This window comes from Prionailurus viverrinus, chromosome C2, assembly GCF_022837055.1.
Source record: "Prionailurus viverrinus isolate Anna chromosome C2, UM_Priviv_1.0, whole genome shotgun sequence".
Lineage (NCBI taxonomy): Eukaryota > Metazoa > Chordata > Mammalia > Carnivora > Felidae > Prionailurus > Prionailurus viverrinus.
In genome coordinates, this window is record NC_062569.1 from 83815823 (window position 1) to 83830858 (window position 15036).

The 15036-nt window shown below is 45.4% G+C and overlaps 1 protein-coding gene across 1 annotated transcript in view; it reads right to left on the minus strand.

Moving 5' to 3' along the window:
• The window catches only part of MB21D2 (Mab-21 domain containing 2), a 115140-nt gene extending 101732 nt beyond the window's left edge, over positions 1-13408 (minus strand). Inside the window, exon 1 of the mRNA XM_047876553.1 lies at positions 12779-13408. Coding sequence (XP_047732509.1) covers positions 12779-12989 — 211 coding nt within the window. The 5' untranslated portion in view covers positions 12990-13408. The remainder of the gene's footprint in view (positions 1-12778) is intronic.
• Positions 13409-15036: the final 1628 nt, after the last annotated feature.

The following is a 15036-nucleotide window of genomic DNA, read 5'->3' on the forward strand; positions in this document are numbered from 1 at the left end:
CCATTTGGGCCTTGAGCAAGTCACTGTCCACCATGGGGTAAAATTTCCCCACCAGGAAAATGCTGGGGTGGGTGAACTGATCTCAGGAAGATCCCCACTGGCTTAACTTGCCTGTAATTCTTTGAATCCTATTACAACTCTAAATCCTCCTAAGGCTCTGAGCCCCCAGTCCAGCAGCAGGGAGGGACAGTAGTTGGTGGCTCTCCTTCAGGTCCCAAGATGGCATCCTCGCCCCTGGAGCTGCACCTCCCCCCAATTATAGGCTGGCCCAGAGTCCTGCGGTCAGTCCACCCAGCCAGCCCCTCCCTTCCTATACATACAGGATGTTCAGAGATGAACGTGTTCACCATGAGGCTCACAGCTGTGGAGACAGCACAGGTGTGAGAAAAGGACACACTTCACAGGAAAGAAACTGGACAGGGAGAGACAAGGAACAATCAAAAGACAAAGGCAAACACGACAGACCAGAAATACACTGTGCCCGTGAGGTTATTTATTTAGCATCCTTCACCTAATAGCAATTAAGAGACCTTCAAATGATACAAGGTGGCTCTGGGGCAAGGGAGTACTCTGTGCCTAACTAAAGCACAGCCCTCTCAGTGCCTCACCCTCCCTTCAAACCGAGGCAGACCCTTCCTCAGGAGCAAAGGCTACTGAGTGACCCATCTCAGGGGTAAGCACCTTTCTCAGGAACCAGTCACTTGTTGGACACTTACCTAACCTCCACTCTGCCCAAAAGTAAAATCAGTGTTCAAGATGATTAAGTCTCCTCTCCTTTATGGGCCTCCATTTCCACTTCTGTAAAACGGGGGAGGGAGGAACTCAGGCCAGCTAATTTCTAAGTTTCCTAGCAGCATTAGTTAAAACTGTAATATCCCAACAGTGATTTCCATTTTGCAGGAGGAAAGGGTTTTTTGTTTGTTTGTTTAATGAAATACAAAAGAAGGTTCGTAATGATTTGCTGCTCTCTGCCTGAAGCTAGATTTCTGGGGTTCAAATCCTGACACTACCAGTAACTCTGTGACATTGGGCAAAAATTTAGCCTCTCTGTGCTTTAGAATGCTCATCAGAAAATAAGAATAGGAAGAATAACGTTTCTTCATAGGTTTGTTGTTAGGACTAACTAAGTTAACACACATGAAGTATAAAGTATTTAGAACTGTGCCTGGAACTCGGTAAAAAATTATTTCAGTGTGATTATTATTTTCAAAGTTATACAGTGTTTCCGCTCAAAGGGAAAATTTATTTGGGAGACAGTATACTAGGACTAACACCAACACACACACACACACACACACACACACACACACACACAGCAGGTGGACAGGTCACCTGGGGTCTAGTCAAGATTCTGCCCCCAAACTAGCTGCAGGCTATGGATGAACTACTGCCCTCCTTGGGCCTCAGTTTCCAGAGCAGACAGTGCATGAATTTCTCTGAAAGTATTCAGATCAGAGGTGATACGCTGGCAGCCACAGTGTACTATTTGACCTCCAGTTTTAAACCGCATGATGTTCCTTTAATATTTGATTTTAATCTCAATATTTAAAAATCTGGAGATTTCATGTAAAAATCCAGATCCATCACCAGGTGTCTTAAAACTTCCAAAGTCTGATCGGTCCTGGCTCCCCAACATTGGTTCTTGAAGTATGGACTCTGGACCAGCAGCAGCTGCATCACCTGGAAACTTAGTAGAAATGTCTTTCTCAGGCCGGATCCCAGACCTACTGTGGGAGAAACTCTGGGAGGGGGGCGGGCAATCTGCTTCAGCCAGCTGCAGCACTGCAGCAAGGAATGACAGGCCAGGCAGGCATCTAGGGGCAGCGCCACCCCCCGCCCCTTAGACAAGAAGCTGAGTGTGATCCCATACCCCTGTGCACCACCCTGCACCCCAGCATCCCTGATTCAGAGACCAAGGACCAAGGTCCAAAGGCCCACCAGCCCTGATCTGGAGGGACCACCCTTTCTCACAGGAGGGTCAGGAGTCCCTCAGGCACCGTGCACCGTTAGGGCTGCGTTGTTCCGAATCCGAAACAGAGCCTTTCTGAAAGCAGGCTGTGCACACCAAGGGCACAGCTGAAAGAACAAACTGTTGAGTTCCTTTATTAATCACAACCCAATCCGCACAAGCAGCTGCTATGAGGAACAGCTGTGGCTGCTAACAGGGTGATCTTGAAGCTTCCTAGAAAGTGCTTACAAGTTGAAGACCCATAACAGGCACGTGCAGACCTGCAGTCCGTTGGCTGGGTTCCTCCTCCTGACCCTGCAGGGCCTCCCTGGTGCAGAAATCCTACCCCCTCCACATCCTGAGACACAAGGGGGTGGGGGCAGGGGGATAGGTTTTTAGAATTAGCATAATACAAAGAATCTGGGGTGAGTTGCCAAGGCCTCGAGGTGGATCCCACCTGAACCATTTAATGGCCGTGAATTACTTCTCTCAACCATGGGTTTCATGGGTTTCTTCCTACGTTAAAATAGACACACAAAAAACACCTACCTCAGAGGGTTGTTGTGAGCAGTCAAAATGAGATCATGCATATGGAAGTATTTTGTAAACTGTGGAGGACTAGATACATAGAAGGGCTTATTATTAGCCCATGAAAACTGCAGTTTGACCCATAAATCATCTAATATAGGACTCACTGTTTCTAGCCTACGGCTATCAGAGGTGAAATCAGAGAATCTACACAACTACAAAGGGCCTTTTGAGGACCTGTAATCCAACCTTTCTACATTGTCCCCCTCCCCCTAATACCCGAATACGGAAAGCAAGTGCCCAGCCAAAGGGCGGGTCCACCTGGAAAAACCTCTCTACCTGTAGGAAGCTCCCTACACTCCAAGGTGGGCAACCCATTCTTTCCACATCAGGCCTAATCTGAATAGAGACCAGTCCTCCTTGCAGAGGCCAGATCAGACTTGCTATAATTTAAGCAGCCTTGAAAACTGCTTTCTTTCCAATTTACCCCCACCCAAGGGTCTCTGCACATGCTGTTCTGTTTACCTAGAATACTCCTTTACATAGGCTTGCTTCAGATGGTCAGCTCCTTCTTATCTTTCCATTTCAAATGTCTCTGCTTCACAGAGCTCTACTCTCCGACTCTTCACTCCATCCCACCCAGTTATACCCTCCGTCATAACATACTGTTCCTCTTTAATATCACGCATTCCTCTTAAATATCCCTATTTACTGGCATGCTTAAATCTTGCTGAATCCCCCAAAGAACATCAGTCCCATGGAGGCAGTGACCTCGCTTCTCTTACTCACCACTCTGTGCACTTACATAGTAATTGCACTACAGTAATTAACACTAGGACATGGTAGGCACTCCTGCATATGTTGAATGAATTTATGAATGAACGCTTACACCATTCAATACATCCTGTAGATATTCAAACACTAGTTAGAAGAAACAAAAATCTAAGCAAAACTTATACCACCTCCTATTGCTGACTTAACTTACAAACAGCAACCATGTCTTCTTGTGTTCAGGAAAAAATATTTTAAAAAGACAAATTGAGCAACAGCTCCCAGTGTTAGCTTTGTTCATAGCGACGCTGTACCTAGTTATCTGTCTCTTTATCTTTTGCAGAGGGCATTTATGAAAAGACACTTAAGTGGATAAAAAAACAGCTATTTCCTAGAGACAGAGCCTCACAGAACAGCATAATTACTAATGTCCTTAAAGAGATTACTCAGCTGGTAAGTACTCAGCCAGGTCTGTTGTGAACACTGTCACGGACCCTAAGAACCAGTTGGGCAAGGCCTAACAATCAGACCTGGAGAATGTATACCCATGGGGCATGTACTTACCCATCCCAATCTCAGCAAGCCTCTCTCACTATATATCCTTGGCCCAAGGGGAGAGCAGAAAAGCCCAGAGAAGAATGAAAATGGCTACCCTTGCCCTTGTCTGACTCACCTTTGCCCTTGTCAGACTCACCCCAGAACCCCTAGATGTTTAAAGGTAGGAATGCACACGACCTCTTTGTAGACCATGTGCTATAACAAAAGACACTTGAGATCTGGGTTGAGTCCTGTTCTACAACTTACGCTAGGACCTCCAACTAAGTGATAACACCTTCCAGAGTCTCAGGACCCCAATCTGTAAATGAGGGCTAATACTTCTTACACAACCATTCTCAAAGGACTGTTCAGAGAATAATACTATACCACATCAAATATGAATATGTACTGTAATCTATAAAGCACTGCACTATGGTTAAATTATTATGGATGGCAAATAATGGCCGTTTATAATAAAGAATTGCTAGAGAGGCGCCTGGGTGGCTCAGTCAGTTAAGCATCCGACATCAGCTCAGGTCATGATCTCACAATTCGTGAGTTCGAGCTCCATGTTCGGGCTCTGTGCTGACAGCTAGAGCCTGGAGCCTGCTTCGGATTCTGTGTCCTGCTCTCTCTCTCTACCCCTCCCCTGCTCATGCTCTGTCTCTGTCTCAAAAATAAATAAACATTAAAAAAAATAAAAAAATAAAGAATTGCTAGATTTTGGCATCCAGACATCTGGAGGTTGACTGATAAGCATAGGAAACACCTTCCTGGGAAAGAGGACTTACACCCCTCTCTGCATTTTGTAAAGCCCCAAAGGCAGGCATACAGGTGTTCCATGACTACCCCAGATGGCTGTGGAAGAACAGTCAGGGTCTACAGGGAAAGGGACATTCCCACAACTCACTGTTTGATGCTTCTGTTCAATAAGCTACAGCCATCAGTTGGGACATTTCTTAAATTGCCCTGCAATCAGTCTTAAGGCTACTATTCTTGGATCTAGAAAAATAGCTTTTCTAGATTTTCTCCTACTAAATAAAAAGATTAGATCAAGATTTCCTTGATTCCAGAAAAGATGATTTAGCATGGCTTTACAGGAGGGAAGATTCAGAGACAACGTCAGAAAGTGTTCACTCCTTGAAGCTTCACACAGAAATCAAATCACTTAACACTCTGCGAGCACCTACTGTGTACCTGACGCCACTGAATGCTGCAAAGATAAATAAGCCTTGGATTCTTTAACCTAGCATGGGGAAGAACATGCTGAGGGCTATAAAAGGGGACCAGGTGTTAGGAGAACACAAAGGCAAGGTAAATTGTCTTCTCCTTGGAGACTTTTAGGAAAGCTTCATGAGTCAAGTAGCATTGGAGCTGGAGCTGGAAGAAGAAGACAAAGCAGAGGTAAAGTGTCGTTGCTTAGAATCTGAGACTCTTGGGGCACCTGGGTGGCTCAGTCAGTTAAGCATCCAACTCTTGATTTTGGCTCAGGTCCCAATCTCAAGGTTCTTGAGATCAAGCCCCATGTCGGGCTCTGCACTAAGAGCAGAGCCTGCTTGGGATTCTCTCTCTTGATCTCTCTCTCTCTCTCTCCCCCTCTCCCTCTCTCTTCTTGCCCCTCCCCTGCTTGCATGCATGCTCTCTCTCTATCTCAAAATAAGTAAATAAACTTTAAAAAAAAGGAGCTAAAACTCTTAACTGTCTCTGTGACACAGATTATCTTGACAAGCTGGTGAAACCTATGGGCACCTGCAAAAATATTATATTTAGATGAAAATGATAAAATTACATAGGGCTTTAAAGAAAATCTCTCTCTCTCTCTCCCTGTGTGTATGTATATTTATGTATATATATAATATATATACATATATATATATATTTTTTTTTTTTTGAGAGAGAGAGAGAGAGCAAGAGTGGGGGAGAGGGGTAGAGGGAAAGAGAGGGAGGGAGAGAAAGAGAGAGCACATACAAATGAGGGGCAGAGGAAGAAAGAGAATCCCAAACAGGCCCCATGCTCAGTGTAGAGCTCAACACTGGAGCTCAATCTTATGACCCTGAGGTCATCAATATCATGACCCAAGCCAAAATCAAGAGCTGGATGCTCAACCGACTGAGCCACCCTGGTGCCCCTATAGAAAATCAATATTAAAGCATAAATATACATTTAAAAAGTAAATCTGTGATAGAGTACATGTGACTTTATTAATGCATTAAATAAAACCTAGCAGCAAGTCTAAGAGACACAATAATTTCAAAGCAGCGATAAACAATTTTTTGAGATATCTGCAAGGATTCTAACATGAAATGAAAATATCTGATTTCCATTAGCAAGAAAGGAAAGAATAGAGGTACTGCTAATACCACTATGATCTATTACCTGCTTTTATAATGGAAGAAAATGCTATATTTCAGTTAGACATTAATAAAAATAAAGATGTAATTTTTTCCATTCAAGTTCACAGACTCTATGTTATTACTTCCATGGACCTAGATTAAGAAATCCTCATAGAGAAAACAGTCTAGGCAAAGGAAGGAAGTGAGAAATATGGGTAGTATTCTGTGACCACACAGAACATGCAAACACAAAGAGAGAAGATGGCGGTGAAAGGCAGGTAAAATCCTCACAAGTCGACAATGTCAAGGTTCAACGTCCCCAATTATTAAATCACAGAATGTGATTTAAGTTCTCAAACAGTATCTCCTGAAATAAAAGATGAATGAAGAAACTAGGAGAACATTTGTCCACAGGTTTTAGTTTAGAACTCCTTTTTCTAAAGTGTGGTCAGGGCACCTGGGTGGCTCAGTTGGTGAAGGGCAGACTCTTGACTTCGGCCCAGGTCATGATCTCATGTTCGTGAGTTCAAGCCCTGCATCAGACTCTGTGCTGATGGCACAGAGCATGCGTAGGATATTCTCTCTCTCTCTCTCTCTGCCCCTCTTCCATTTGCTATCTCTCTCAAAATAAAAAGAAATAATTTTTTTTAAAAGTGTGGTAGATGACAGAATATGGATAAATTTACCCAGAGAAATCATGTATCCGTAAGATATAAGACTGTGTGCATGTAAGCATGAGTGGGTATAAGTGTGTGTATAAACATACATGTCTAGGGAAAAAGTGCATGTCAAAATATTAATAGTGATTCAAATTGAGGAATGATTTTAGTTTATTCTTTGTATATTATATAATTGGAAAAGGGGCAAAAAGAGGTTCCAGAGAGGTTAGGAGACTTACTCAGGGAAACACACATACTACACAGTACAAAACAGAGCCGGTACCAGAATTTAGAAACGTCCTTTGTTTGTCCTGCACAAAAGTTTTCAGATCCAGAAGTGAAGGCACCTGAACACAGGAGATAGCTATAATTATTAGCCCCAGCTTACATACTCAGAAATTGAGGCTCAGAATCTAAGTGACTTGCCCAAAGTCACACAGCAAATAACTGAATGAGTCAGGGCCAGCATCCAGGTCTCCTCCCACTCCTGACCATAGAGTGAGTAGTGTCGTTGTCAAAAGCAAGGGTTTTGCAGCAGCCTGACTCCAGTGAAGTCCCAGCTATGCCACTTCCTTGTTGGTAAACTTGGGAAGTTCCCGAATTTTCCCCTGTAGTTCTTGACATCAGAGGGTTATGGTGGCGATTCAGTGATACAATGATGGAAAGCCCTATCACAACCTCTCGTGCAGAGTGAACACCCTAATCATCTCAATCGCCATGCCTCCCTGCCTCTGTCCCAAGTAGAAGGACTCCATTTACAAGAACTAGCAGGAGATATCCACCATTAGGCTCAGCAGCCTGGGTCTAGCCTCCAGTCAACTGGGATCATGTTCATTGTGCATAGGGGCAGCAGCTCTGGTGGATGGAAAATGAGTGGCATCAGGCCTCACACAGGACAGGATGTCAGAGTGCTGATCAGACAGTTTGGAGATCTCTAGGGATTCTGATTCAATAGGTCTGAAAGGGGACCAGAGATTCCAAATTGTTAAAAAAAAAAAAAAAAAAAAAAAAAAAAAAAAAAAAAAAGCTGCAGGAGAGTCTAAAGAGCTAATATTCAATAACAAGTTCTCAGTTTAACAAGAAAGAATCCAATATTTCTGTGTAAACATAAGGGGTCCAGTCTAATCACAAGCAATGCATTAATCCAATAGGTAGCAGACAGAACAAGGCATCAAGGGAGACTCAGAAATCATCAACAGTTCTAGGGCTCCTCTGTCAAGGATGAAGGTCAGCAGTGCCCAGAACCACAGAGGGAGAACTGAAACCAACCCCAACGAGCAGCAAAGATAAATGGTCGGAGGGCTCTCCCTGACCTAGATGCCTAATACTTTCAGCACCAGAGCAGACTTCAAATACAATCTTGACTGTTACACCAATACAGCACATTAGTGACCAGAACTCTAAGGCACTTACCAAGACTTGGGGGCCCACAAAGCAACAGCAGAATAAACTCCCTCAATAAATACTGCTGGATATATTCATTAGGAGAAAAATGACATTCAAACACTGGAAAGACGGGGCTTCAAAAGGGTCTACTCTGAAGACACAGAAAGTACTTAAAAATATGATAGATCTGGCAGCAACTCAGAAGCACTACACTGTAGGATTCTCAGGTGGCTACAATGTATTTATGGACCTAAAAGGAGACAAGAGCCAGCAAACTACTTAACCACTTTCCTCCAGGTAGTGGGCAAAGGAGAAGAGGGAGGGGTCTCCAAGGGCCCATAGTAATTTCTCAAAGTCTCTACTCACTATGCTATCCCTCAGGACCCTGCATCCTGTTTGGCAAGCAGTATAACAATCGGCAAGTATATGTTAAATGCACAGCCATGATAATATTTATCCTCACAAAGTTTTTGGAAGAAAATAACACAAATTAATGGATTTATGCAAAGTAGTTAGCACCATGGCCAGAGCATGGTATGAACTTAAAAAATGGCAGTGCATGTTAGAATTAATCATGCCTTCTATAGCCAGAACCTATATTCTCCTCGGCTGCCTCTGACTGTGCTCCCTAGTTCTAATACCAACCTGCAGAAATAATTCCAGGTTAAGTTCACTAGATTTTTGAATAATGCCCATGTCTTTAAATAAACAATAAAATAATGTATACATTCCTTTTCAGTTTACAAAGTGACTTCACATTCACACGCAATTCAGAAATGATTCATTACCGTTACCCATATTTAGTAGACAAAAAATCTAAGACCACCCCACTAGCAAAGAGGCAGACTAGAACTATGACCAGAACTACAGATTTTAACATTTTATTATAATGGCCATTATTTTCTCAACCAGAAATTCAAACAAGTGACTTTATTATGGAATAAAATACTTGAACTCAGACTGTCCCAGAAATCAGCTCAGACGCTGCTTGGATCACCCTAACACTATAGCTGAAATCAGAAACAAAATCCTAAAAGAAGAGGTAGCAATTTTTGTAAACAAAGCCTGTACTCTGCACTTAATGCATTTATTCTTAATAGTTTCTCCAGTAGAGAAGAGGAATATGTCTTATTAGAGGCAGGCTGTTGTGAGTTTGAGCATTATCAGTACCATTTATTAGCCATGAGACCCTAGATGCGTCTTAACCCTAGTAAATTTCAATACCCTCATCTGTGTAATGGGAAAGCAATACCTACTCCTACCACTGTGCGAAGTTCCTGGCCCTGAGAAGGCAATCAGTAAATGAGAGCTATTCTAATAACTATGCCATGGTATCTACCATTTGGACTGTAGGGTAAGTGACCGCTCGGCTCCTTCCTGGCTTCTATATGTCCTGCATACCTCCTGTTCTGCATCTGTTCAATGGGGACACAACCAGTCTCCATCCAACCTCACCAGGGAATGAAGATAACAAAAGAGCTGGCAGAGACATTATGCAAATACCAAATATTATTAAAACATTAATGAACTCTGGCAATTTCCCTGAATTTTGATAAATGGTGTTTATTATGCACTGCCAGCCTCTCACACAATCTGGGCTCTCAAATATTAACTAGATAATAACAGCAATCATTCTCCTAAAAGACCAAGGTGTAGAGAAATTAAGAGTGAGTCTAGATGGTTCCAGCCAACATCTGCCTCAAAGGAATCAGAATCTCTGTACAAACACAGAATGTCAGGAAGATCACAGAGACCACAATGACCACCAACAGGCTCAGATCAACCCCAAGGCCTATTAAGAACCCTGCTTTGATAGGACAATGGACTTTCTTGGTGCTGACAGGTCACTGATTATGACAACTACCTACCACCACTATACTCTTCTGCATAAAGTTGCCTCCAAACTAGACAGAACAAAAAGGGCCTGAGAAGGGGGCTAGGGTCCAGACTAACAATCTTATAGACAGAGAGAGGCTGTTCCCCCAGCTGCCTAAAACCAGAAGTAATGTTATCCACAGCTCCACTAAAGGGGCTTGCACCAAATTCCTCTACTGTTTCATTCTGTGTGAGGGGATAATGTTTTTAAACTGCTGACAATCCTCAGGTACAGCCAGCTCAGATAGAAGCAGAACAAAGCCAAGAGGAGTCACCCTCCCCTCCAAAAAAAAAAAAAAAAACCTACCAGAAATAAGGGCCTGGTGCCACCCCAGTGACACCTTAACAAGCTGAGGGTCATTAAGACACCTCATTTGCATATTCATGAAAGACTCAAGGCTGTGTGGCAAGTGAAACAAAGTGCACAAAAAGAGATTTTGTTTTTTAAGCCAAGCGAAAATCCGCTTTAGAAAAAGTAAATCCACACGGGCACCCTGGCTGTCGCCAAACCTTCACTTGTCTAGAGCAGCCAGCACCTCATTAAAGGAAAGCAAGGAACTCACAAATGAATGCAGCACCACACACAGGCAAGCTCATTTGGCCATCTGCCTTCTAGTGTCCAGAGGGGCAAAAGGCTTAAATGACACTCTCCTGAATTTTCTCTCCTGCAGGTGGAAATAGCAAATTCCCAGGGGGCAAGAAAGCCTTCCCTTGCAAGGTCAACTGGATAAAAAGGAATAGAAGGGAATTTAGCTTACCTGTCAACACAATGCCTCTGGTGACATTAAACACATGTATATATGAAGCACCCCAGAATCATTTACCCTTCACATCTGGGTGAAGGCTTTGCTAAATCAGTGTCTCTGCCATGGGTTAGCAGAGAAGCTCCTAATGAGCAGGGTATAGTTAAACTTACCCCTCCCCACACCCACCCATTTTTTTGTTCCATGACTATCCTGAGTGATGGTGACCCAGCACCTTTCTCTAGAAAACAGTCTAGAGCAGGAGACATCGGAATTGATGCGGGGGCTGTAACAACACAATGGCAGACTTCCATTATTTATGTCAAAGAGAAAGGCCATGATTAAGCAGCTGAAATCACTGCCCTGAGCCTTCTCTGCATATCCCCACCCTCCTGACAATCACTGTACTTGTTTTCAGATCTGGAAGCTCACTCCCACCAGGTTAGGGAGTTGTTTAAAAAAGAAAAAAAGGAAAGAAATACATTTAATTCATCTGAACAGTTGAATGGTCGAGTATCTCAATAGGGAGCTTTTCAACCTCCTACACAATTTAGGATCCGCTTGGGCAGCATGGAGCAAAGGGTGAAATCCAGCCCCAAGTTTCCACAGACTTTCTCCAACTTCCCAAAGCGTTACTATTACCAGCCCCCTACACGTTCAATCTGTATTAGCCCCGACTTGGACTTGGGCTCTGGGAGCAAGAAAATGAGGGAAGAAGGTACCCCATGATAGCACCAGCAACGACAGCCAGCCAGCTGACATCCAAGTAAATGGTAGCAGGAAGGCAAAAAGCGCTGTTTTCCTCAAGCCCTTTTTCAATAAAATTTTCCACGACCTGGAAAACTGGCTGAGGACGTATTTGTAGAGGGCACAGAGCCCCGTGTTAGGGCAGCGCCACACTCGAGTCCCAGTTCTGCGAAACGTTAACGGCCAGGCCACGTACTGCATGCCCCCAAGGTTGCACTGGTGAGGCTGCAAGTTACGTGGAAGGAAGCCCCCAACAGCGGACACTCACGCTATGTACCTCAGCAGTAATAATTCGAACGACAGGACACTTGAGGGGGGATTTGCTCTCCAGGTCGGCTTCATGATTCCCCTTTACACACCATCCGACAATCTGTTGAGGGACCTGTTAGGTGCCCGGCTTGAGGGTGGGAGTAGCGGCATTATTCTAACCCCCGAGGTCTCCAGGATTCGAAACTAAGGGCGCCTCTCTGGGCCAGCGCAGGGAAATTACACAAAGAGGAGGGGGCTGGCGCTTCTTGGGGTCCGAGCTCAGAGCCTTGTCATTTACGAGCTGGGAATGAGGAATTCCGACCTCTGCAAGAGCCCTGAAGAAGCACAGGAAATGCTTCCGAGCGCTTCAAAGGGAAGTCGATTTGCAAATCAAAGTTGCAGGAACTCCGGGCGCCCAGCCTACTCGAGCGGGTTACTAGGGAACACCCAACAAGTTTGGTCACCGGGGGCTTGGCATGACAGCGCCGCGCCGCAAGACTAGAGAAGCAACTTGTCGCTCGGGCGCGGAGCCAGAGCCCTGCGCGGTCTCCGCGCCCCAGGCTCTGGCCAGGACCCGAGAGTCGGCGTTCGGAAGGCGCAGGTCCGAACCTCCGGAGCCAAATCCCTTCATCGAAAGGCGCCTCGGGGTCTCACCTGGACCGCGCGGTTTCCAGGGGCTTCCCCCCAACAGGGCGAGGTTTCACCACCAACTCTTCACCTGCCTACGAGCCCCTGGCCGGTGAGAAATTAACAAAAGAGCCAGCGAAAGGGGTTAGAAGGGGACCCGGCGCAAAGTATACTAAGGAAGGCAGCTCGGCTTGCGGCGAGAAAGAAGGGAAGAGCGGAACAGGGATGGGTTCTACCACAGGCACCCGGCTCCGGGAAGGAAAGCCAGAAGGAGAGAGAGTGCGAGAAAGGGGGAATGGGTTCTCTACCCCTCTTCTCATCACACACACACGCACACACACACACGCACACACCTCCCCCTTTTTCCTGCTTACCCAGCATGGAAAAGATGAAATCCTTGGCTGTGTGAATCTCCAGCGCTCTCTGGTCGTCGTATTCCCGCTGGTCGTGCTTCGTGAATTCTTGGATGAGTTTGTTCAATTCCTCCACCCGAGCTCCCGACCTGAAATCCAGCTCCGGGAACGTTGGCTTGTTGTTACAGCCCAGGGACGCTGCCTTGCTGGCGGTGGGAGCCGCCATCTTCATGCAAAACGCGCCGAGTAGCAGCTCCGCGGCGGCGGCAGCACCCACCCCCGCCCCCCACCCCGCCCCCCCCCCGGGCCTCCTCCCCTTGCCGGCTCCTTGGCTGCGGCCCCGGCCCGTGGGCGGGCTGGCGGGCGGGCGTCTGGGCGGGCGGTCCCGGCTCCGTGCGCTCCGGGCGTCCGGGCTTCGGCAGCAGCTGACTGCAGCGAGGGTGCGTGTGTGGCCCCGACACCCTTCCCTGCGGCCCCACGCGGGCCCCGATGCTGCAGGTCCCTGCCCTCCCCTGGCCCCGGCTGGCAGAGGCGACAGTGGTCGTACAGCCAACCCGAGCCTCCCCCCGGAGCGAGGAAAGTGAAGTGGAAACAATGTGAAATTCACCAGCTCTGAAATCAACAAGCTGCCGGCTCCGGTGTTACGGAGCCAGCACCAGCGTCCCCATTTAAAGGGACAGCGCACCCAGTGGAAAGAAAAATAAATAAATGACAGAGGTCTGCGCGCCTATGCCACTTGCCAATCTGTACTCAAGCAGACGTGCGAGTTGTGGACTATTATTTCTCTACCTCCACCCCCTTTGGGGGCAGGGCTTGCCAAGCTCATTCAAGGAGGGGGGAGTCTTCCTCTGTCTGATTTTAAGGGCGGTGTTCTGAAGGAGGACATCTCATTGGGAGCATTTCCATCTCAAAATCCCTAATGCCTTTAGGTGGTGAAGGAAACTGCCTTAAGGAATAAATAAGAAACCAATCTTCTGCCCTTTTCTGCACAGATTGAGAAACATGATAGAATTAAACGTATCCAAAAAGTGCCCCCACGTGCCATATAGACACTCCCATTAGCCACTACAGTATCCCTATCTTTGCCCTAGGTAATTAATTTTCCGGGATAACACCTTATTCAACTTAACATATAATCAGTTAATGAGGCACAGTCTGCTCTAATATGAAGATAGAAAAACTAAATGGTTGGTGTGGGTGGGGGAAGGGGGGCAGAATGAATTACCCAAGGTTCCAATGAATGTTGAATGACGAGGTGAGCATTCTCTCAAGGAACGTACACCATTTGAGCACCCACCACTTGCCAGGCAGAGTGCCAGAATCTGGGTGGACAGTGATAAGACAAGGGACCTCTTACAATGGCATTGTAACTTACTTCACAAGGCAGGTTCCATGTAAGTCATAGTCCTTCAGGCAGAATAGAATCTCACAGAGGTTTTTAGTGTTTATGAGGTTTTTGACTCACTCTAAAGGCCTATTGGTTCTTGGAAACAGGTTGTCTTCCTAATTCTCTACAATCCATCTCCTCTGTTCCACAGTCCCTGATTCAGATAGGAAGGACCCTTTTCATTTTCTTACAAGTGTTTACTGCCAATGATACAAGCTCTTTGTTAGTCTGGGTTCTGTCATACCTTTCCCTGTAAGATAGAGGTGGTAATTCCTATCTCAGAAGTCGTTTTAATGATTACATGAGATAAAGTTGGGCAAGCCCGTAGTGCAATGCCTGACATAATAGGCAATTAATTAAATGTTAGCTGCTATTACTGTTATTATAAACTTAATTCTTTCTCTTCTCCAACCTGTTCTCCATATTGTTGCCACAGTGATATTTATAAAACACAGATCTGGCCACTGACATTTCCCTGGAATTTCCCTCCTCCTTACTCTCTTCCCAACTTTACACCAAAGCCAATTCCATACCTGCATTTTCCTGAAAGCTTTCCCTAACCCTTCCCCCCTCAACCTGGTGGCAAAGTCTCTCTCCTTAGAATCTCCCTCACACCCTTTTGGAAACTTATGTGGCACTGATCAATTTTGGCCTTGCTTTTTCATGGTTGGTGCAAGTTTGAAACAATGAGATTCTTTAGGAGAAGGGCTACTACATGTTAACCATCTTTGTATTTCCCATAGCATTTAGCCCTGTACAAAGGTCCTCAAAGTTTATTGAATCAAGAAATGAGTGAAGAACTTTGGCAAAACCAGTTACTTTATTTTTGCTTTTGGTTTCCTTTTCTTTGAAACAAGCTTTCTCACCCACTCAGTATTAAAGAAGTTACCTG